The sequence below is a fragment of the Micromys minutus genome, assembly GCF_963924665.1.
Source record: "Micromys minutus genome assembly, chromosome: 17".
NCBI lineage: Eukaryota > Metazoa > Chordata > Mammalia > Rodentia > Muridae > Micromys > Micromys minutus.
In genome coordinates, this window is record NC_137952.1 from 45,553,661 (window position 1) to 45,579,504 (window position 25,844).

General features: G+C 40.3%; 1 protein-coding gene across 4 annotated transcripts in view; it reads right to left on the bottom strand.

Moving 5' to 3' along the window:
* Positions 1 to 25,844, bottom strand: part of TASP1 (taspase 1) — a gene marked incomplete at its 5' end in the record, with an annotated part of 179,767 nt that overhangs the window by 36,614 nt on the left and 117,309 nt on the right. For 2 of the 4 annotated variants that reach the window (XR_013975383.1, XM_080931144.1), the window contains 2 exons: positions 5,428 to 5,538; positions 22,071 to 22,181. Coding sequence is in view for 3 of the 4 variants with exons in the window: in XM_080931144.1 (XP_080787270.1) it covers positions 5,428 to 5,538; positions 22,071 to 22,181 (222 nt within the window). The remainder of the gene's footprint in view (positions 1 to 5,427; positions 5,539 to 22,070; positions 22,182 to 25,844) is intronic. The other 2 variants (XM_080931146.1, XM_080931145.1) reach the window with 1 other exon arrangement.

Genomic DNA, 25,844 nt, shown 5'->3' on the forward strand with positions numbered 1-25,844 from the left:
GAAGCTAGAAAGATGGAAGCACATCATACTCAAAACTTAATAATCAGCAACATAAACACATTTCCAGGTAGAAAGAACCTGAGTTATTCTCTAAGTAAAGTGGGATTAACTTAATGGCAAAGTAACAATCACCATGTGTGCTCAGGAGATGACCAGGTTCTGGGAGACTGTGGGCCTACACTCTTGTCTACCAAGAAGGACCGCCAAATAGAGAAACGTTTTACTATGCAGTCCTTACACATTTATTCTGGGTTGCTTATGATTTTCCTCAACTATATGGAGACCGTTTTACAGTGGCCTGTTGTTCCTACTGACCACATAAGGAAGAAAATCTTCAACTTCATAGGCTCTAATCAAGATCTGGTATATAGGATGCAAAGAAGGAAATGATCCCCATAGCAGAATTAGTTATTTATGGAAGATATTTACATATATTCTAATTACCTCTATCACAAGCTTAAATTAGCAGCACACTCACTGTTTCCATTGTGTGTGTGTGGGGGGGGGGTCTTATGTGTCTTTTTTGCACACTTAAAAATATTATTTTATTTTAATGTGTATGTTTATTTTACCTACATGTGTGTCTGTGTACTATCTGCATGTCTGGTGCCCTGGGAGGCCAGAAGAGGATGGAGCCACCATGTGGGTGCTCGCTATCAAACCCAAAATCTCTGGGAAAGTAGCCAGTGCTTTTAACTGATGAGCCATCTTACCAGCTCCTGTTTGCACATTTCTTAACCATGCAATCACAGCAGCCTCAAGCAAGCACTTCTATAGGGCCTAGAAAACATACAATTATACTTCAGCGGGAAAAAAATATATTGGCATCCCCTCTAAGAGCATATAGAAAATTCATTCTTTTCAGCTGTTTCATCCAAGGACAAAAACTTTGCTTTGTGTTAAATATGCAGTCTGTAGGCTGGGCTTTGTCAGAATCTCTTGATCTGGAGAGTGGGACGTGACAGGCAAGTGTTAGAAACATGTTCAAGGCTACACTGTCCCTACATAAGGGGGATACAGAAGCTGTCTTCTGGAAGACATTTAAACTATCTCTTCATCTTCTTCCTGGACAAACAATAAGCAAAATTTTCGACTTTCGATGTTTGCATTTTAGAACATAGGATATTTTCTGACACTTCATTTTTCTGAAAGAATAGTCAACTCAAGCTAAAGAAATGGCTTCGTGGGTAAAGTTCACATAAAAGCTTAATACAGTAGGACATGACTACAATGTGAGTCCTCTAACTGGGGATTGGAGAAAGACACAAGAAGTCACCAGAAGCTCATGGGGCAGTAGGCAGGAGTATGAAGCAGTAGGAAGAACAGCATGAGAAGCCCCGTCAAGGAAGGACGAAGGCATACACCTCAGATTGTTTTCTAATCCTCATATGTACACATCTCCAATCACATCCATGTACACACACACACACACACACACACACACACACACACACTCATCAGTAGGGGAGGAGGAGAGGAACAGAAAGACAGTTCTGCTAAGATAATATGAAAACTATAGTTAGCGCTGAAATTCGTTTATCTAAGAACTACTGGGGCCTATTACGGAGATGGGGACAAATTTCAACAACATAGTACCTACCCCCTCCCCCTGCTTACAGTATGTGAACTGCTTTTCAGAAGGTAGAAGTTTCTAATGCATAGAGAGATAGGTCAGATTCCTGGGCCCTTTCTAGTTCTCATAACCTGTGATTATCCTGTCAAGTAAGTGGATTTGGGAGGGAGAAAAGAATTTCTAGCCTAGAAAGAGAAGCAAACACGTTAGTATCTGACCAAGAGTTTCCTGCTAAGTGTCACAAGGATGTCAACTGCCTGGTACTAGCAAAGCCCAAAGAAGAAGAAATCCCTTGGAGGAAACTTTTCCAGTGAATTCTCACTTGAGGAAGACCTTAAAAATAGGTTACCAGGACAGGGCACTTTCAAGAAAAAAGCAACAGAGAGAGCAAGTTACTGGGGGAAAGGATGTCTGCTTGGAAATGCTATTGGAAAGGCAAGGACGTGGGACATTGCAGACGAGTACAGGGAATGAAGGGGAAGCTGAAAATTATACTAGAGCATGTTCCAGGTCAGTTCAGAAAGTGGGTGGGAACTCTTCCCATTAGGTTAGGTAATTGGCATCCTGCAGATCCAAAAGTAATCAAATGCAGGTGGTGTGTGTGTGTGTGTGTGTGTGGTGTGATACCTCAATAAAAAGTTAAAAAGTAATCAGAGGCAGGTGGCGTATAGGGGTGTGTGATGTGGTGTGGTGGGTGTTACCTCAATAAAATGGTAAAACTAAAGAGCACAACAGAACCTAAAAGGGTTACATATTAAATCCTGTTATTATTATTGTCTAGTTTTAATCTAGCATATATTTAGAAGTAGCTGCAAGAGAGTATTTTATGTGTTCTGTGAACAGTGGCATAAATGGTTAAGTGACAGATATGCTAACTGGCCAGATTTGATCGTTATACAATATATAGATAAACTGAAATATAACATGTATACTGTTCGCATGTATAATTACATGTTGATCAAAAGTAAAAGCCATCACAATTGAATACAGTTGTAATTCCAACAGTGGAGAGTCTGAGATACAAGGATAGGGAATTTGAAGCTAGCCTGGGCTGCACAAAAGTAACAATATAAATAGTAGCGAACACAGAAATAATGTTAAGAGAGACATATTCTGGTCTTCTTGCAGCACGTTAAGAAAGATATTCAACCTTCAGTTTAAACATGCCGTGCTATACAGAAGATACTGATTAAAATCTAGAGGTGGGGATTTCCCATGAGATGATAGAAAAGGAAAGCCTGAACTGGGGAAGGCTGGGGGAGGGAAGACAGAGAGGGAGAGTGTGGCTGAAGATCAAAATTCACATGCTGGGTGGTAGTGGCACACCACTTTAATCCCAGCTCTCAGGAGGCAGAGGCAGTTTGATTTCTGAGTTCAAGGCCAACCTGGTCTACAGAGCGAGTTCCACAACTTGCCAGGACTACACAGAAAAACTGTGTGTCAGAAAAAGAAAAAAAAAACAAACAAACAAACACACAAAACAGTTCACAATATTGGTGACATTTGTCCCCAAGGGTCCCAAAGAATAAAACCATGGTGGGAAGTAAACACCTTGTCATTGATGGTTAGTAGACATACTAGGGCCAGAGTTTACTGAAGGCTAGATACAATAGTATATAATCTATAAATTCCTTTTGAAAAACAAATAATTACAGTGTTAGAAGCCAGGATGATGAACAGCCCCTGAAGCCAGAGATTAGGAGGTCGCAGGACCTTTGGGGTGGCAGTGCAGTGTAACCTTTTTATCCTGTATGGCTTACAAAAGGTAGATTCACTAGGGAATAATGAATTCATCAAGAAAGCAGAGTTATGATGTATTTTCTTGATATATGTATATTTTAATTGAAAAGGCACATCTAGGGTCCCAGCTACCCAGATTTTTAAGAACTTTCAATCTAGACAAATAGAGCAGTAAAAGCATCCGGTGAGCCAGGGCAATCCCACCAGTGTGGCTATGCCTTGGTGACTGGGAGGTGGTGGCTTCATCACTACAGATATGAAGCTATACCTTCTTGGCTTAGACCTAAGACTGTACATCTGGATGCAATCTGAACTCTGCAACAACACTTGCATCCCTTCCTCAAGACAGTCTTACGAGCAAGGTGTGGTATAATGAAGAAATGGCAGAGGACAGGCAGGTGATCCATGAAAGCAGTGAAATAGTAAGCCAGGGAACCAGGACTAAGGTCTAAGCTCGTCTGAGTTTTATCTCTTTAGAGGAGGAAGAACAAAAAAAACCCGTGTTTCTGTGTTATCAAACGTATTGTCATGGGTCATCTCTGATGCTCCATGGAATAAAACAGACGAGTGGGCATGCTGGAAGAAGACTTTATCAAAGCTCCCTTAAAAATATGCTTCCACTCAGTACCTTCAGATTGTGAGACAAGACACTGCGGCTTTATTCATAATAGCCAGGAACTGGAAACAACCTAGATGTTCCTCAACCAAAGAATAGATATAGAAAATGCAGTATGTTTATACAATAGAGCATCACTCCACTATTAAAAACAATGACATCATGAAATTACCAGGAAATGAATGGAACTAGAAAAGAACATCCTGAGTGAGGTAACCCACACCAGAAAAACAAGCATGTTAAGTACTCACAAGTGGATATTAGCTGGAAAGGATAACTATGTTACAATCTACAGACTCAAAGAAGCCTAAGTAACAAGGAGGGATCAAGGATAAGGAATGAGGGAAAATAGAATAGACGAGGATGTGTGGGAAGAGGAGACTGGATGGGTATGGAGTTGAGGATGGGAACAGGAGGCATCAGGTGGGGAGAAGATGAAGGGAGAGACAACTGAAATGGGGGAGGGTGCTATCTCTGGAATGAGCTAGAAACCTAGGACAATGGAAACTCCCAGGAATAAAAGAGGGTGATCCTAGTTAAAACACCTAGCAACAAGGGATATGGAGTCTGAAACAGCTATGTCCTGTAACCAGGTAAGACTTTCAATGGAGGGAATGGGACACCAACCCAGCCACAAAACCTTCGACTTACAATATGTCCTGCCTACAAGATATGCTGGGGTGAGGATGGAGCAGAAATCAAGGGAGTGGACAACTTGAAACCCATGCCAAGAGAGGGAGCCCAGCCCTGGCACTGCTAATGGTATATTGCTATACTTGTAGACAGGAGCCTAGCATAATCGTCATCAGAGAGGCTGCCCCCAGTAACTAATGGAGACAGATACAGAGACCTACAGCCAAACAAGTAGAGCTAGGGGAACCCTGCAAAAGAGGAAGAGGAAGGAGCTAAAGGAGTCAAAGATAACACAATAAAACCCACTGAATCAATTAACCTGGGTCCATAGGGATTCACACATATTTAACTGCTGTCTAGGGAGCCTGCATGTGACTGAGCTAGGCTTCTGCACATGATATGTGCCTTGGTCTTCATGTGGAACTCCTAACATTGGAAGAAGGGGCTATCTCTGACTCTGTTGCCTGCTTTTAGGACCCCTTCCTCCTACAGGGTTGCCTTATCTAGCCTTAATAGGAGAAGATGTGCCTAGTCTGGTTGCAACTTGATATACCAGGGCTGGTTGATATCCAGGGAAGGTCTCCCCTTTTCTGAGGAGAAAAGGAAGAGTATATAGGGTGGGGGTGGGGAGAAACTGGGAGAGGAGGAAGGAAAAACTGTAGTTGGTATGAAAAATTAATTAAGTAATTAAATTTAAAAATATGCTTTAAGCACAGTCTTAAAAATAAGCAGTGACTTTTTATAAATTTAGCTATAGAGAATCAACAGTGGGAACTGGGGCAGTGACAGTTAGACATCACCAGTCTGAAAGTCTGACTTAGGGAGTCAGCCTTTTCGTGGCTCTTCTTGGTAGACGCTCACTTACCCAGCAGGGTCTGTTTATCTTGGGAGGAGTCAGACTCTGAAGAACATCTGCATGACCGGAGAACAATCACCCCTCCAAGCACGCCATCTTCACTGGCAAGGAAAGGTGAACCTGGGCAGAAAAGACTAGGAGTCACCTTTCAGTGAATTTTCTTCTTCACGTTCCATTTCCATTTGATTACTAGAATAAAATCGAGGCACAGATAAGAACTGACAGCCGTTGTTCAGACCTCATATACATGGATGGCAATGGTAGTCCTGTGCCTGAACAGGAGCCATTTGGCAAAGGCAGTGCTAGGTACTGCCCAAGAGGACATGAGTTGGGGAGTGTGTGCAGCACTGTATTTGGAATTAAACTGGAAACACCACCAGATTAAAGGACCAAAACAACTACACACAAAAGAATGTTCAGCATCACTCTTTGATCAAGTCTCAGGGACCCAGCACAAGCCTCTCCCTGCTGCCAGAGGCATACCACCAAAGGCTTTGATTTACTACCTTAAATTCAATTTTAAACAATAAGCCACAAAGTTTATTACGAACATTTAGAAATGTTCATGATGGTTACACAAATAAGGGTGAAGCTGAACTTCTATTCTGCGAGTCTGGTGGTTAGAAATAGCCCAGCCTCCTTGAGATCTCTCACACTGAGCCATTGTGAACATTTCAAGAGCATTACATTTTAAAGCCCCTCATTTTTCTTCCCCAAGGACATCTTCTTGAACATCTGGCATAGCGAGTGAGCACGTGGGGAACAAATGCAAAATTAAACCAACAACTATCAAAGAAAATAGTAAAAATAAAACCAACCAAATTGGATTTTGGGAAACTTCTAGTTAAATTTAGTAGATTAAATACATGTATTTATCTCCACACCCTCTGGAAATTCTGGAGAATGCTAGATACAAAAGGAAGGAGGCCATAAGGGGGATGAAGATGACCGGGATGAAGTTTAAGAAAGAAAGAAAAAAAGACAGATATTTGGGGAAGGACAGACAGACACATAGCTTTTTCCCTTGCAGACCTAGTGTACTGCCTAGTGTTTATGTGAAGTTAACACGAGTTAGGATTATCTAGGAAGAAGGAATATTTTTTAAGCATCTATAGGACTGGCTTGTAGGCAAGTCTGTAGGGCATTTTCTTAACTGACGAGTGATGCAGGAGGGCCCAGCTCACTGCGGGTGGTGCCCCCTGAACACAGTCCTGTACACTGTAAGAAAGCAGGATGAGCAACACTTCCCCCATGGCCTCTGCATTAGCCCCTGCTTCCAGGTTCCCTCAATGGTGGGCTGTGGTGTGGAACTAAGCTGATAACCTCACTCGCCTAAGGGCTGGAGAGATAGCTCAGCATATTGACTGCTCTTCTAGAGGTCCTGAGTTCAATTCCCAGCAACCACATGGTGGCTCACAACCATCTGTAATGGGATCCAATGCCGTCTTCTGGTGTGTCTGAGGAAAGCAACAATAAACTCATACATATATATAATTTAAAAAAAAAAAAACCAACTTTCCTCCCTAACTTTTGGTGGTCATGATGTTTTATCACAGCAATAGAATAACTAGCTAGACATCTATGAAAGTTAATACTTTGCAGGGAGTAAAGAGAACTTGTAGTGGAACCTCCCTCTCTGTCTCTGTCTCTCTCTGTCTCTCTGTGTTTCTCTCTGTCTCTCTCTGTGTGTCTCTCTGTCTCTGTCTCTGTCTCTGTCTCTCTCTCTCTCTCTCTCTCTCTCTCTCTCTCTCTCTCTCTCACACACACACACACACACACACACATACACACACACAAAATCTAGTTTAGCTACAAAACTGAAATCAGTGGCTTAAATCTCCTCTGAAGGCAAAATTACAGAGGAGACATGAAATGAAAATAGTCAGTCCAATGCCTGAAAGTCTTCTAGACAGGGGTCAGCAAACTATGACCTGCTAAGAAAAGAAAAATTTAAGCATTTTAAGTGGGTGCTTTAAAAAGTAAAAAAAGAAAGATGAGGGAGGGGAAGAAAAGAACACAGGAGAAGACAGGTAGGTGGCAGGGACCACATTGAAGCTCGTGTAAAGCCAATGACCCTATTCTCTCAGCCTTTTACAGAAAGTTTATAGTGTCCCTTAGTTAGGATTACTACTGCTATGACTATGAGCAAGCCACCTTGGGAAGGAAAGAATTTATTTGGCTTAGGCTTCCACGTCACTGTTCCTTATGAAGGAAGTCAGGACACAAACTTAAACAGGGCAGAAACATGCAGGCAGGAGCTGATGCAGAGGAGGCTTGTTCCCCAGCGACTGCTCAGCCTTCATACAGAAGGCAGGAACATCAGCCCAGGAGTGGCCCCACCTACAGACCTGGGCCTTCCTCTACAGATCCCCTCCAGAAGACAGAGGCCCAGTCTTCTATCAGCGTGTTGTAAATGGCAGTTCCCTGCTCTCAGATAACTCCAGCTATATTAAGTTGACATAAAACTAGTCAGCACACTTGCCAGTCCCTGGTCTAGGTTTCAGGATTCACACTAGAGAGAAGTGGTATGTCTCTGACCATGCAGAGACTGGATAATCTGCATCCAGAAAACTAACATAGGTGGGAAAACTTATTTGAAAGACACACACACACACAAACACAAAAACAAAGACAAAAACAAAATAACAAAAACAACTTGTCCTTGACCTAAGGAGAAGGTAAAGGGCGGGGAAGGGTCCCTCCCCCTCAGCATTAATCACGTGTCTTCTAGCTGGAACAGAACACCCGGCCAAAGCTGCTTGTTTAGGCTGAGAGTTCAAGCATCTAGCCACATTGCTATCAGAGCAATAAAACAATCCCAAATTAAAATTTGCTTTTACCTGTCACCTAATTTTTTTCCTATCTAACTGCTATACTCTATATCAAGGCAGAAAGTATTTGTCCATGTGTGTTGCAGATATTTTTCCCAATTTATTAAGAACTTTGATTTTGCTTATGATTCTTCATTTTGGCTTACTTGCTTATGTAGCTGATTTGTCAGCCTTTCTTGTTTAAGGCTTCTGTGCTGTAAATTTTACAAAAAAACCTTCACTAGTGGAAAATTATGAAAAATTTTTGTCCATGTTTCCTACTAGTACTTTTACAATTACAGACTTTAATTTTAAGACCTGAAACTTCTGGACTTAATTTTGAGAGAAAGATTACAGTGGAGACCTTGTGGTAGACTATGTTCCTAAAGTGGTAAGCCAATTTGAATAATAAAACTTTGTTGAAAAAGTCATTCCTTGTCTAGTGACTTAAAATGTACTTTTTCTACTGACTTACTTTTTTTCTACTGATTTAGAATATATTTCATCATATCAACTATTCATATGTATTTGAACCCAAAAATCACTGAAATAATGAAGACTACTCTCATGTAATTTACCTACAGTCTTTCAACATACTCTACTTGACTGAGCTCATTTCTTCTCATTTTTCATTTTATGAAATAATTTTCTTGGATTTCATATGGCTTTAAAAATAGCATTGCTTAATGGTCTTGCCTTCCATTCTTACTGAAAATTTTATCCAAACATTACTTAATTAAATTATCTGAGATTTTTTTTTCTTACAAGTCAAATATGTTGATAAAATTTCCCTTGATATATCCTTGACACCTCTACTCTTAAATTTTTGCTCAAATACACGCAACTGCAAAATGTCCTGATATAGAAACTTACTACAATTTTTCTCAGTTCTTAGCCTTTCCTCTATCCTTTCTCATTTACCACCATCCATATTTCTAAAACAAACAAAAAATTCATGCTGGGAGACCTTCAGCGCACAAAACAGAACAAAACTCAAACCCAACAAAATAAAAGTCCTCATATTTTGTTGTTGTTATTAGGTTTTGTTTTGTTTATGGTGAGCATCTCACATTTTACTTTTAAAACATATTACAGTCTGGACTCTGCCCCTTTCTTCACTTTTATCTTTTTTATGTATATAACATTTTTAATTCATATTACAACAAATTTTGATCAAGCCCCCCTTTCTTCCTCTCCTCCTAGTTGGTACTGATTGGTTTTGTGTCAACTTGACACAAGGTGGAGTTATCACAGAGAAAGGAGCCTCAGTTGAAGAAATGTCTCCATGAAATCCAGCTGTAAGGCATTTTCTCAACTAGTGATCAAGAGGGAGGGACCCGCCCATTGTGGGTGGAGCCATCCTTGGCCCAGCCCATTGAGGGTGGAGCCATCCCTGGGCTGGTAGACCTGAGTTCTATAAGAAAGCAAGCTGAGCAAGCCAGGGGAAGCAAGCCAGTAAGTAACATCCCTCCATGGCCTCTGTATTCTGGGCACAGAGGAGAGTTTTGTCCTATCAAGAGGTTCAGAACTAGTTCACCAACACAAGAGAAAGAACACCAAAACCATTCTCAGGTATGGAGAGCAAGGGAACAGTGATGCTGAAAGTTCTCAGTGTTGGGAAGGGAGAGAAACGGGTGCATGCAAGCGTGCACACACACACAAAAGTGAGCTAGAGCTCCAAGAGGTGGGGTGAGTTGTTGTTGGTTGACATTTGTTAAGTAGTTGTAGACAAAGAAGAAACAAGAAGAAGAAATTAGATATATATCCCTGATAATGAAGATCAAACTTGCCCCAAGGAACTCAATCAACACCTGTAATCAGTAGGACGTGGTCTAATAATAACACTGCGCCCTTTCTGACCACTGACTTTACTTAAGAATCTCTTTCCTTCCCCTTCTGTCCTTTTTTCTCTCTTATCTGGTGCTAGGGAGTTGGAAGGAGAGAAGAAAAAAGGCGGAAAAAGGTGGAAGGAAGAAGATCCCAACATAGCAAAAGACGACTACAGGAAACCTTTCACTATGCCTAATAAATAAAATAAAAAACCTAAGAACTAAATCATAAATTTCTTAAGACTGGCAGGTAGGGAAAAATGAGTCACAAATTAAGAAAATAAAAACACTAAGTTAGTGAAACCTTAAAATTTTCAGAAAATCTAGAAAGACAAAGAAAACTAAAAATTATGAATTCATTTCTTGACACAATGGTAACAAATGAACAGATTGGTTTGTCAGTCAGTGTTTTACTGTACAGAAGGCTGGAAAGATAACAAGCTTCAAGCAACTCTAAAGGAAAAGAAAATGCTCATAATGAGGACAAGACAAAGCAAAGCAGGTAACGGGAAGAAAGTGCATAAGGAAGGCAGTGTGCAAGGAGAGGAGAGGAGGATTACAGAAGAGACCCAGTGACTGAGGGAATGAATATCTAAATGCAGGATGGCTATGGAATAGGATGGCTTTAGGAAATGAAGATTCTTAAAGCGCCAGCAAAGGGCAGATGGAGGTTTGAGCTTTATCACGGACCACCACCTAAAATGCAGCACTTATGTATAGTTGTCCTGTCTCTGACAAAAGTAGCATGCTAGAACGAATACCCTCTACTTCCTTTACTTACATTTTGTTGCATTTAAATGGGTTATTTGAAATCAGAAGTAAAGAGAAAAGCTCAATTCAGGATTAGAATTAAAGGTACAGCATGCTATCTAACACAAAGTAAATAATATGGGAATCAATATCTTATTATGCAAAATAACGGAACATTTCCTGCCTCAGATATGTAGACATTCTGAGGATATAGGAAACCCTCAGTCAATTCTAATACAAGCAACCCAAACAGAAGGAAATCTACTTGCTTTATGTATGTCTAGCAAAAACGCCAAAGGAAGACTGCTGAGTGGCTTCATGTGGGCAGCAGGCTGGCCCCTGGTCCAGCCAGCAAGGTCAGGCTACTACTATCATGACCCAGAGAGACCAGGTCAACCTCACCCAAATGGGAATTTGTATGCTAATTCTGCATGTCATTCCCTGAGCAGCTTCTCTGCTTAAAAAGAAACACAACAATAAACTTGTGCTAAATCTTCACTATCCGTTTCATTAGCCGCACACTGAGCACTTTAAATAATGATATTAAAACTGAAAAACTTTGGGTCCTAGTTTTCCACCATTTGAAAATTATAAAGATTAGTGGAAAGAGTATACTTGAAAAGTCTGAGAAATAAATATAAAGTTCTTTATAATAACCATGTAGTATTAGTACAATATGTGAATAAATTTAATTTGTCATGTTTTCCCTGGCTAGCAATACAGAGAACAATACTTTTTCATGATGCTTGGCTCACCACAACTCAGCCAGCCACATGGTCACCACTGTAAGTCACCAATATCCTCCAGTATTCTTAGCTGTGACACTAGTCATTAGCTTAGGTCTCCATAGCACCTTGTTTAGTGACAATATTTGAAAATGTGATGGCTTTCTTGGAAACAGCCATATCAAAGAATATCTGTACGAAGAGGTTAATGAGAAAACCGATATTCAACAGATCCTTCCTGTGTTCACATGAGGAAACACTGTATAATGCATTTGGCAACAACAGAGAATTGGGCCCACTGTGATTTAAACAAGTGGGAATTTACTTTTTCCCTCAAACAGCCCTCTGGTGCTAAGTGAACCTGCGGTAGCAGGTGCAGAGACAGTCCACGGTCACTGTGTCTGGCCTTTCTAGTCCACCATGCCTCTACCTGTTTGCTGTTATTCCAGAAATCACGTTCATTTTCAAGACTGACGATTGTGGAAGGAGTGATGGCCTTTTGATGTGGAAAAATGTTTCTTCATGCTTCTATATTTACTTGACTCTTTATTAAGTTATATTTTTTTACAAACAGAACATACATCTGAAAATTATTTTTATTCTTTCTATAAATTTAAGTCACTGTTTGCTTAATGTTATAGCCCTACTTAATTTCTCAGGATCTATAAAACACTCCAATAGCTTCAGTTTTACTAGACAGTACACAGTTTCATTCCAATTTAAATACCCAAAGAATAGCTTTCCCCCAAAGTCAGTATCAGCCTATGGAAAAGGCGTTCCATATGTATAATATGGACATCACAAATACACGTGAACACAAAAACAACCAATCTCCCCTCCCTCCCTGTGTGTCTAAATATTCTACATGTCATTCCTTGAGCAGCTTCTATGCTTAAAAAGAAGCACAACAATAAACTTGTGCTAAATCTTCACTATCCGTTCCATTAGCCACACACTGAGCACTTTAAATAATGATATTAAAACTGAAAAATAAATGTCAACTGAATTCTAATTAATTAGTAGGGATATAACGCTAGTGCCTGCTAAATGGTAAAACACACCTCCAGGTAGATTGTTAGATTACAGTATAAGAAAAAATTGGCATTAGTTTTAGAGATGTAACTCCATGGAAGGATACACACTTAGCAGGACCGATGCCATGTGTTCAATGCCCAGCCCTAACAAAAAAGCTGCTGTGGTGGTTTGAGTAAGAACCTCCATAGGTTCACAGATTTGAATGTTTAGAAAGATTGTTGAAGTAGGTGTGGCCTTCTTGGAGGTGTGTCATTGATGGTTGGCTATGAGGTCTCAAAAACTCAAGCCAAGCCAAATGTTCCTCTCTTTCTACTGCATGCAGATACAGATGTAGAACTCTCATCTACTTTTCCAGAAGCACGTCTGTCTTTGTGTCAACATGCTACACAGCCCTGGGGATAATGTACTAAACCTCTGAACTGTAAGCCAGCTCCAACGAAATGCTTTCTTTGTTAAGAGCTACTGTGTCATGGTGGTATCTCCCTACAGCATCAGAACAATCACCAAAACAGCTGCATAGAACTAAATACAAATACTCCCAAGTATAAATAAAAGTAAGGAAACTAAGTAAGACCGGTGTGTTGCAACAATTGATGAATCTGAAAGAGAGCAGGAAGGGATACATGGGAGAGTTTGGAAGGAAGACATGGAAGAGAGAAATGCTATAATTATATTGTAAATCTCTAAAGTGAAAATAAAATGACTGATGTATTATATTGATAGCAATGTTTTCTTATAATATTAGAGCTTTGTAACAGGTTATCATTGGAGAAATTAAGTCATGAATAAACAGGTTCCCATATTGTATCTTAAAGTAGCAACTGAAAGTATAAATTGTATTGAATTATAAATTTAATTTTAAAAAGTCAAACATTCAAACATGAAATAATCAAGAAGGACTAAGAAGAAACCTGACCCTGAGCAGGTGAGGAGAAAGGAGTGGGACAGTTAGGGCACAGCTCTTAGGGAAATGAAAGGAGAGCTGACTTCCCAGGGGTATAAAGTGGAATAAAGGGGTAAAGAGAAGTAAGAACAGGAAGAATAGAAGAGGTGAGGAATGGAATAGCAGGTAGAGAGAGGAATATGGTGAGGTAGAACCAACACTAAAGATCTTTTAAAAAGCCACATGGAAATCTACTACTGTAGAAGCTTCATAACATAATTAAATATATAGAAGGAATGTATATGGAGCTACCACATAATGGGAGCATAGTACCCCAACAAAACATCATATGCTACCAAATAAAATCATGTGCTGGGAATGGGTTACCTCTTTTCCAACTGCTGGCCACTGGAGTCCCATAGACACCTCCAAGTGTTACAGGCTGTGCCAATGCTATTGCTTACCCTCCACAACCTGATGGTAAAATCCTATCATTAAGCATCACATACTTATGTTGTAGAACATGGAGAATTTCCTGGTACTCAAGTGGAAGCTTTAAACTTACTAATGTTCACAGTGCTGAGATGGTAAATATCCACCAGAGGAGAAGAGGCATCATTAACCACAATGACTCACAAACCATATAAGCTACAATGCAATTGGCGTGTACGAAATGCCCAGTGATGGAATGGTAGCACAAAAGTCAGGAGTAATCAGGCACTTTTTAACTTGATTTAAGCTCTACTCCATGAAACGGGGTCCATGAGACTGTTAAGGAGGTCCAAAAACATGTGTAAGTCATAGGCTCTTGGGGGAAATCTATCTGCTAAATGAACAATAGCAATGAAACAGTTCCTGCAAAGATCCTGCTGTACACCACTACACTCCCAAAACTGTGCCTTACTCATCCTCAATAAAGAAGCTTCTTCTTGCAGTACACAGTAATTAATAAAGAAAATGGACAACATGTGGAGAAGAAAAGACTTTGAAGTGCTCGTCCCTAAGTGAAATGTCCTTATCAAATCCCTACCCACAAGGCTCCAGAACTTATACAAACGAATGGGCAGAAGGTTTGAAGAGCCCGGGGCAGTGACTTCAAGGAAACAGCATTTTCCAGACACAACAGAACAGATGCAAACATGAACTCGCAGAAACTGTGACCACATGCATAAGACCTGCACAAGCTCAAGCCACACAAAACCCCAGCGTGGAAGGTAAGAAAAGGTCACTAAATCCTATACAGGGACAAAAAGTTCTAGGGACTTTTCTCAATGACATTACACTATGTATATTGTCCACCATAGGTGGTCAGGCTCCACCCATGTTGAAGAGTAGTTGGCTAATGTATTTGCTTTTGGTTCTTAAGAGAATGGGTAGGTACAGAAATGGAGGAAGACTCATAAGAAGAGAAATAACATGATCAAAATACATTGCATGAAATTCTCAAAGAATAAATAAAACCATCTTAAAAGAAACAAAACTCAAGCAATTATTTTCAGTTATAATTATCTGCATTTTAAAAGTTGATCAAGATTACAAGAACATGAAGTTTCCACTGTGTCCTAACAGCTAGTGAAAAGCTGAATATATAAGTTACCCTCCACATTGTAGGGTTAAAATACACATCAACAGCAAATGAAGGGGCTGGATGGTGGTGGCACATGTCTGTAATCTCAGCAGAGGCACAGGGGCAGAGGGGCCCATAGGGGCAGAAGGGCAAAGGGGCAGAGGGGCAGAGATAGGTGGATCTCTGTGAGTTTGAGGCCAATCTGTCTACCAAGTGAGTTCCAGGACAGCCAAGGCAAATTAAGGAAGAGGTTTATTTTGCATAACAATATGAGGGCCCTGGGTAAGAAAGACAAGAATTTGAGATGCTGGGCTGCAGTGCAGACCTAGGTAGAAGAAAGCTCACTTTCTGCTTTTTCTTCAATCAGTTCAGAATTCTGGCTCATGGAATGGAGACACCCACACTTAAAGTGTGACTCCACAGATCAATTAACCTAATAACCCCAAAGACATGAGCAGAAACTTGTCTCCTAAGTAATTAGATTCTGCCAGGTGGAAATCAGTATCACAAATCACACTGAACAAAATGAAAATATAAAAACCCATCTTATATCCATGAGAGAAATAAGGTAACAGAATTGCTTGCCCTGAATGGAGCAGAATCCCCCTGTGGAACCAATGCCAAAGTGGGAAAAACTTGAGCTAACCTGACGGACAAATTGTAGTTGCTCAAGACTCAATGTGCAAAGTCTGAACTCAGTTAACTCCAGTCATAGGACACCTACACTTTCATGGGCCTCAACTCTAGAAATTAGACCTGGTTCTTACACTGGTGTCTCTGTAAAAACAGACACACTATGTAAAAGTATGGCGATGAAGCAACAGGCTTGAACAGCAGACAGGCATCTGCTGCTGAGACACAGCTCAGCCTTTTGGTTTTTATTCTGGTACAAGATCTCACCAATATGCTCAAGTTGCTCCTTTATCTGGTGAACACTGTGCCTCAGCCTCTCAAAAAGGAAAAATGACAGGCCTTCACTATCAGACTTCAGAGAATAATCTGATTTTTAAATGAGCAGTACAGCTAAGATAAATCTCAAAATTAAGACATACATGCAGTCAACCAGTGTGTGAAAATTTAATCAATGTCAATAATTGTCAGGCAAATCTAAATTTAAAAAAATATATCACAGCAAGAATAAAGTACCCATTAACTTCAATAAAAGCATTCTGTTCTTCAATAGGCCTTACCACTGGAAAAACTCTTTTACCAGAACCTAAACTTGTGTGGTTTAATCTAAGTCTAAACAACGAAGAAAAGAAGAAGAAGAAGAAGAAGGGAGAAGGGAGAAGGGAGAAGGGGGAGGGGGAGGGGGAGGAGGGGAGGAGGAGGAGGAGGAGGAGGAGGAGGAGGAGGAGGAAGAGGAGGAGGAGGAGGAGGAAGAGGAGGAGGAGGAGGAGAAGAAGAAGAAGAAAACCCAACTGTAGCCCCATTAACCATCATATCCCTCCTGAACATTGGCCTACAAACCACCTGAACCACCATACACTAAAGGTCTATTTACTTAACTCCTTTACACACCATAGCTGAGCACACTACAGGGAAGACCCCACAGTTAAGATAATGGGTATGGGAGTAGTTAGGGAAGGAGATAAAAATGACCAAAATACATATAAAATTCTCAAAGAATAAAAGAATTAAGAATAATAAGTATGATAGATAGATGATGATTTACTTAAAAGAATATTAAGAAGTAAGAATTTATTCTTGATGAAATGATACAGATAATTTAAACCCCTTCCAGTAAAGAAATAAATTAATTACAAAATCATGAATTAACTCAGCTATTAATTTTGTTATACAGACATATAAGGAATGTCAACATATTTTAAGTCACCAGGCATAATGGTACACTATAATCTAGTGCTCGAGGGCTAAGAAAGAGGACTAGAAGTTCAAAGTCAGCCATGGCTATGAGACCACATGTACAGGCTAGTTTTGTGTCAACTTGACACAAGCTAGAGGTATCACAGAGAAAGGAGCCTTCCTCAAGGAAATGCCTCCATGAGATCCAGCTGTAAGGCATTTTCTCAACTAGTGATCAAGGGGGGAGGGTCCAGCCCATTGTGGGTGGTGCCATCCCTGGGCTGGTAGACTTGGGTTCTATAAGAAAGCAAGCTGAGCAAGTCAGGGGAAGCAAGCCAGTAACATCCCTCCGTGGCCTCTGCATCAGCTCCTGCTTCCTGACCTGCTTGAGTTCCAGTCCTGACTTCCTTTGGTTATGCACAGCATGTGGAAGTGTGAGCTGAATAAACCCTTTCCTCCCCAACTTGCTGCTTGGTCATGATGTTTTGTGCAGGAATAGAAACCCTGATTAAGACACCACAGTAGGAGGTAGGGGGGAAGAGAGACCATTAAGTGAGCATTTAAATGACATTATTGTATCTATATACTTATTTAAAATACTGGTAAAGTAGACAGCTAACTGGAGACTATGAAGACAAACCTTTTATGAATAATTTCTTTCTGACAAAAAGTACAAGCTTCAGATGAGCAAAATGGAGTTTTTGACTTAGTTATTATATAAAACTTTTCTGTTGGTATTACCATGCTAATCTTTAAATTGGTTTTTTATAATTTTTGTAAAAAAATACATAAAAAGCATAAATGGAAGAATTTCATATTTCCACAAGATGAAAACAGTAATTATTAACTTACTTCAATCACTGCCTGAAAAGATTTCAACAATAACACTGTGAACAGAAACCTGATATCACTCTAAGTCTTAATACAGAATTTTAATTGGTATATTATTTAATATATAATTGTGCTTTTACAAGTAATTTAGATGAGTCCATGAGCTACTCCAAGGGTTGAGTAAATTTTTGGACCTTAAAAGAGTTTTGGGGAACCTAAAGATCTGCCTCCTCACTCTACAACGAAGAAAAGAAACAAAAAGACCTGCATTTTTTAGACAGACAGGCAATTATAACAATAGTTGGCTAAAAGAACTCAATCTCCTTGCTCTTACTCCAGGCCTCCACTAAATCTAATTTATTTCTTTCCAAGTACTTTGTAATGATCACATGTGCTTCCTGAACTTTTTTTATTTCCTAATCCCATGTCCAAATCATCTGATTAAAAAGAATTTTAGCTATATAGACTGACTCCAGTAGAGAACCAAGAGAATTTAGCATGGCCAGGGAATTTTTAAATTTCCTCTTACCTAATGTTCTTGATCTTAAAAGAGAGAAAACCACTTAAGTAACTTGCTACACCCAATGGATGAGACACAAAACTAAAGAGGACCAGCTGTCCTGAGTCTCAGGACTTCTATATTTTACACAAAATTGCAGAACAAATCAATAATCACTGGCTAAAAGGTGACTTTGGGAGCAACTCCCTCAATTCTTCTAAGATAATTTTTAACTACTAAATAAGCTAAGTCAGTTACCTGAGCTCTATAAGATACCCTGTTCCTTTCTAGGTCAAGAAATCTTTAAGATGGGGCTCAATAAGCAGTCAATAATGGGATCTCGGAAGTAAAATTGCCCAATGTCATTGGCAATTTTTGAATTACACAAAACAAGAGCAAAGAAGCAGAAAACAGTTAGATTAGGGGTCCCTAGACGAACTGAGTGGCTCTGTGGCTTCAGACTCAGAAGGGTCCTTCAGGTCACTTGCAATAGATATAAAGTTACCACGTGCTATAATTATACACCTGTTACAATGACAACAAATCATATAAATCATGCTATGAGGCCAAACATAAAACAGCACTCACCACAATTAATGAAAGAAAAGAATAAGATCTAAGTCTGACTTAAAGATCTTAGAACTTAACAAGAACGCAACCAATCTTTTCTAGACATTGATAAGTGACAGAGTTGAAGGCCTATTCACCATTTACTCCTCAGTTTGCTTGTTGATATCAAGTAGCACTTACACGCTTACACACACACACTCACACACACAGAGAGGGGGGGAGGTGAACGAAGAGAGACAGAGAGAGAAAGAATGAATGAATACAACCATTCATATGATTTAGGAGAGTCTTGAAGGATCTTTTCTAAGCCTTCATGACCTTAGCATAACAAATGTAAGAAAGTAAGCTAAAAACATGGCTCACTGGTCAAGAACACTAGCTGCTCTTCCAGAAGAGCTGGCTTCAACTTCCAGAGACCACATGATGGCTCACAAGCACTTGCGACTCCAGTTCCAAAGCCTCCAAGGCATTTTCCTGACTTCCATGTGCACCAGGCACACGTAAGGTACAGGGATATGTTTGCAGGCAATATATCAGTAGGATGAATTTAAGAAAACACCTGTTTGAAATCCCTTCCTAGTGAAGTAAATTTTCCTTTAGTCATTCAATTTTCCAATCAAATAAGTACTATTTTTCTGAGCATAATTTGTTATTTTCTAAGTGCCTGGAAAACCTCTTTTCTAACAGAGCATACTACTTTTAATAGATCAAGGTGACAGCTTGACATTCTGAGGAGGTCATTCAGGGTTTTGGACCCCTCCATTGTCCCATGAGTAAATCCATCTGAATCTGGTTCTATTCTCTAAGTGTCTGTGTGGGCTTTTGCAAATTCTATATTGTAACAACTTCACATGGCACAGTACTTAGGGTAAGTAAAGGCAAAATTATTGAAAAAGCAATAGTTTGGAGAAATATTTACTTAGCCTGTTCCCCAAAGAATCCAAAAATAGGACTTGGAATTAATGTGCAACTTGTGGGAAAACTAAAGAAGGATGCTCACTGGCAAGTGTTTCTCTTCCTCTTCAGGAATAGATAGAAGTAGAGGCCTCAATGAAAAAGCGGGAAGGGAATGTGTACCTGGGAAGGTCAGCTGTGTACCACTTGAGAGTCTGTGGTCAATGGCTGCTGTTTGGGTTAAGGAAGTTATAAGCTACAGCTAACACGCTGAATTCAATGGTAACACAGGCTAATTGCCCTCAGGCAGGCGGAGGGCAAATCACATCTCAGCAAAAGCCAAGAGTGGGGGATGTACTGTGTAACCACACTGTTCCTCCCTGACAGTACCTAGAACTCAGGTACTTCCTAAAATCCAGGTGCCACCAGAAACAGGAATGGTGCAAAGTAATATATAATTACGGAAGATAAACAGCTGCAATATTTAGTAACCTCAGGCATGACTGGGGAAGAGAGGTAGGGCTGGAAGTGTAGGTCCAAGGCTACCTAACAGTGTGCCTCAGCTGCAGGTCCAGAAAGGATGCATTTAGAACCATGCAGCCAGGCACACTAAAAATTCTTTTACAGCCCTCAACATGGAAACTAGACCTCAGCAGTCTGAACACAACTATCACCCACGGTTATCTCAACAAGCTCCTGCATCCCAGAGCATTGTCTGTCAAGTGAACATTCCTTCTACAAGTCCTCTGCAACCTACATGCTCTGAAACCTCACCCTCACTGACACAGAACACCGAAGTCACCCAGAGCCCAGCATAGGCTCCCCTTCCTGAACTCTGGAGCATGACCTATTGCTCTGGATTCCAGAGTCACTAATAGCCAAATTACATTTTCTCGAATGGGATTTAAAATCCCTCCAAGTGTGTTCTTTTGGAGAAACTTTCATCCCCAGAGTACATGTCTTAGGGTTTCTTTTGCTTTGACCCAACTTGGGGAGAAAAGGGTTTATTCAGTGTAAAACTCTCTAATCATGCTCTATCTATAACAAGGGTCAGGGTGAGAACTCCAGGGAGCTGGAAGCAAGAACTGAAGCAGAGGCAATGGAGGGACACTGTTTATTGGTTTGCTATCGAGGTCACCTTTATTCGGCTTACCCTAGCCCGTGTTAAGCTGACATCACAACTAGCCAGCATGGTAGCAGACAGATGCCTTCAATCTGTTTTTCTTTTAAAGATACTCTGTATTTACATTTGAAATGTTATCCCCTCTGTGATGGTTGCTTATGCTTGGCCCAGGGAGTGGCACTATTAGAGGGTATGGCCTTGTTGGAGGAAGTATGTCACTCTGGGGGTGGGCTTGAAGACACTCCTCCTAGCTGCCTGAGTACGCTTAGTCTGTTCCTGGCTTCCTTTGGATGAAGATGTAGAACTCTCAGCTCCTCCTGCACCATGCCTGCCTGGATGCTGCCATGCTCTTGCCTTGATGGTAATGGACTGAACCACTGAACCTGTAAGCCAGCCCCAATTAAATGTTGTCATTTATAAAACTTACCTTGGTCATGATGTCTGTTCACAGTAATAAAACCCTAACTAAGACACCCTCCACCTCTACTTGTCTTCACGAAGGTGCACTTGCTCATAATCACCCTCTCCACCCCACTGCCTTGGCATTCCCCTACACTGGAAAAATGTGCCCTCCCTGGACCAAAGGCCTCTTCTCACATTGATATGAGACACTGCTAACTTCAGCTACATATGCAATTGGAGCTATAGGTCAGTGTGTGCTCAGTGGTTGGTGTTTTAGTACATTGGGAGTTTTGGAGGGTTTGTTGGTTGATAATATTGTTCTTACCATGAGGTTGCCACTTATCATAGTGAGAAATTCTTCACTTTGGCCTTCACCCATTTAACCTACTGTTTGGCTTCTAAATCCTGGTCAGAGTGGGAGTGCACCATCTACTTTGTCTCAAAACCCAAGACCCCTGCTTTTTCTCTGATGCTTTCCTCAACTAAAACAGACAGGGAAATTTCCTTCCTCCGACCTCAGATTATTATTCCCCTGCACATACACATCTAGTTAGAGGCAAATGTCCAGGCAGGATTCCATCTTGACCCTGGACAGTGCACATGGCAACAAACTGTGCAGGATACAACCCTGACTTTATCAAAAGAATGAACCCAGTTTGCACTTCAAACATGCCATATAGCACACTGTGCCTTGAATTTCTTGGTCAGAGTTTCACTCTAGTGCTTGGTACTTTAGTGCTAGATAAAGAATCTAGGCACTAACTGGCTGAACTGTTGATATCATGCTGTAGTAGCTGCTATGGAAGAATTTCTGCTCAGCAATAATAGTAACTGGAGCTCTAAGTTTATGCTAGAGGCATTTGTGGAAAGCCTGATTCCTGAGACTCTATTTGCTTGGTGTCCTCGTCTCAGCATTCACCCCACTTACTGATGAACTTGTTCTGCATAGTCTCCAGCAGAGCTTGGTGAGCATCTTCAGACTGTAAAGCGTGTGAACATTCTCTAGCCAGTATGGTGCGCACAAGATGCTCTCCACATCCTACAAGTCCAAGAAAAACACGGTTGAGGAAAAGCAATACTGAACCCTTTGCTTGTCTCAATAACACAAAACACTCTTGTGCACAACTTACAAAGTAGTTATGTAGCACAACAACCCAGTGAGGGAATAAACTGACTTCTGCAAACAGTCTGGTAATCTTAGTAATGAGATTCAGTACAATATAAAGGAACATGGATTTATTTAATCTGCAAAGAAAAGAAGTAAATATAAAGGAACCCCTCTTTCAGAGGACTAATGTATGTAACACAGGAATGTAGATTCCACACCTAGAGTTCTGTCTCCTTCCCACTAATGTGTAACTACAAACCATCCTGTTGGGTGGCTTAGTCTCTCTAGTTATTGACCATTTTCTTTCTGATTCTCCACTTCCTGGATGGCTGGGGAGAAATGTAGGCATCCAGGTACAGTCCAAATCTCTCTCTCCCCACCGTTGTTCAAGAGAATCATGTAGCAAGAGTGTGGCAAGGACAGAGTCAAACAGTCCTGTCACAATTACAGCCCTTCTCACATCCGTACAGTTTTCAGAAATAAAACCTCTATGTCGTTCTAAAGAAATGTACACTTGGGGGGCTAGAGAGATGGTTCACACGTTAAAAACTATGTGTCCTTAGAGAGGACCTAGATTCAGCCCCCAGAACCTACAATTGTCTGTAACCCGGGAGACCTGACACCCTTTTCTGACTACTGTGGGCGCCAGTCACACACATGGTGCACATACATTCATGAATGCAAAACATTCATGAGAGAGAGGGAGAGGGAGAGGGAGAGGGAGAGAGGGAGGAGGGAGAGGGAGAGGGAGAGGGAGAGGGAGAGGGAGAGGGAGAGGGAGAGAGGGAGAGGGAGAGGGAGAGGGAGAGGAAGAGGGAAGGATAGCAGGAAGTGAAAAAGAAGGGGGTAAAGGAGGGCTGGGGAAAGAGGGGTTTCAGCTGTGAGATGAACTCGGAGCACTCCAACACATTTATTTAGTAAAAGGCTCAGGCATGTTTGTACTGACTAAGAGTAGTCAACATAAGCTTTATGGCAGGAGCTACTGAGAAAATAAAGTCAAAAGAGACTTAGATTAAGGAATAGTAAACAAATTTCTTAGATAAGAGCAGTTTCCTTTCTATCAGAAAAATTTTCAATATTTAAATCTGGTATCATGATCTAAGTGCTGTGAACCTAAAAGATAAATGTATTTCAGCTACCTTCAGAAGGGACCCCCTAAGAGTGTCTAGAATCCATCAGTAGGATTAAGTACAACTTAATATTCTGCAATATGCGTAACACAGAAAAACACATCTGAATGAAGAAGGGTCTTAACAATTAAAATGAAACTCAGAATAAAATGGCTAAGTTAAGCAAGCACTTTTTTGTTTAAAAAAAATTTTTTTTTAAATATGTGCACCAATGTCTGTGAATAACATCCAGGCCTGAGGTTCAGAGGCCAGAAGTGGCTGTCAGATCCCCTGGAACCAGAGTTGCAGACAAACAGTACTAAACGGCCATGTGAGTGCTGAGAATCCAAACCAGGTCCTCTGGAAGGGCAATTAAGTGCTCTAACCACTGAGCAATCTTCCAACCAGAAACCACTTCTAAATAATAGCTGTGGGAGGTGGGGCAATGCCAAGGAAGAAGCTCTGGCTAGGGAAGAGCCCAACCACAGAGCTATGCTTCCAGCCCCACAAATGTTTACGTGTGTAAATAAACAAAAGCTGACACAATACTCAGCTCTCCTCTGCGTAGTGTTACCATGACGAGAATCAAGCACTACTGACAGGTCTTCAGAAACCGTATCTGTGATAAACTTTAAGCCATGTTGCTGCCTTTTATGTAACAAATACACTCTTCATGTATGCAGCTCTCCTCTCTGAATTATCCCTTTCCTTAAGCACACATGCACACATGTGCATCTTATAGCACACATGTACTATGTATACTCACTGCCAAGTTCATGTGAGTGTGAACTTAACTTTCCAACTGCCTGATACAGCCTGTGAAGATGTCACCTTTAAAGATCTCTCTGTAAATACTTAGACTAAGTTCCACATGGAATTAAATACAGAACGTTGTTGGCAGGATTTTATCAATCATTATTTTGTTCACTTTGTAATATTCATTTTATAAGTAGAAAAAATATAATAAAACTAATATTTAAAAACATATTTGACACTTACCGTGAAAGGGCACTGTGTTAAGGTGACAAAAATCCTATAACTTCTCATTCCTGTTGTGCTCATATTTAATGTTGAATAGCGAAGTGTATTAGGATAACAGTGATAGGAAATTCACATATAAGCTAAATGAACAATCCGAATATGTACACAAGCCTCAAAAGTCAAACAGCTAAGCCATATGAAATTATACCATCAAAAATTCACAGGTGAGATGAACTTTGAGCAATGTGCATAACACAGAAACACACACACAGACACACGCACACGCACACACACACACACACACACACACACACACACACACACACACACACAGGCACCACATCAGAGAAGAGCACATGAACAAAGGAAGGTCTTGATAATTAAAATGAAACTCAAGAATATAACAGCTAAGCTAAGCCACCAAGAGAGGGAAGATATTTTCCTCTCTTATTATAGGAGAGAATAAATGTTTTCCTAATAATTGGGTTTTAATTTAAAAAAAACAATTAAAATTTCTGATTTATATTCTGGCACATACCTTTAACGTAGAGGTTATCACATCAAAGATTTTTCTACTACAGATACCAATGAAAGATAATTGGAGTCTTTACCTAATACCCAAGTTCACAGAATACTCCTAATACCCAAGTGCCTTAGAACACACTGCCGTGAAACTGAAGCGTGACTCACGTCATCTGCCTTTGAGTCCCACTCTTTACTCACATGCATCAGAATTGCGTTTCATTACATCTGCTCTCTTTCGCTGCTATACAAGTAAAGGCACATTTATGACCATAAAATTTATTTAAAAGAAAAAAACAACAACGAAGACTGGGACCACAACAAGGACCTGAAATCAAGCAAGCAAACAGCAATTCTGAAAGATGGTGTGGTGACCCACACTTTTAATCCCAGGAAGATCAGGAACTCAGATTCATCCTCAGCTGCACAGTGAACTGAAGGCCAGTGCACACTACATGAGGCTATCTCAAGAGTGCCTAACAGCCTGAGTCTGACCTCAGGGACTCCATGGTAGAAGAAGCAAACGGCAGCCACAAGTTACTCTCAGCACACGGACGTTTCTGATGCACACATAAACATAATTTCAAAATGCATCAGCCATCTTAGATGTGCGGGTCTTAATATGATACAGCAAAGAAAAGTATCAAGCTTTTCTGTCTTTTCTACTGCAATACATAGGTTTAAATATATCTATTTCTATAGAAGTGTCTTAGATGATATGTGAAGAAGATATTAGACTATATCACTTATAATGTGGAATAATAACTAATAAGGCAATAAAACTAGTGATTGCTAATATCAAAAAATAAAATAAAATAAAACCAGACTCTTTATGTCTCTTGCTAAAATTAAACATAGTTGTGTTCATTACCAAAACAATTACATTTGTATATGATTAAGCATATAAATTCTATTATCAACTTCAAGAAAGTGAGAGCATCTACAAAAACTACAGTCAACGAGCTAGTCAATAAAGAAAGTC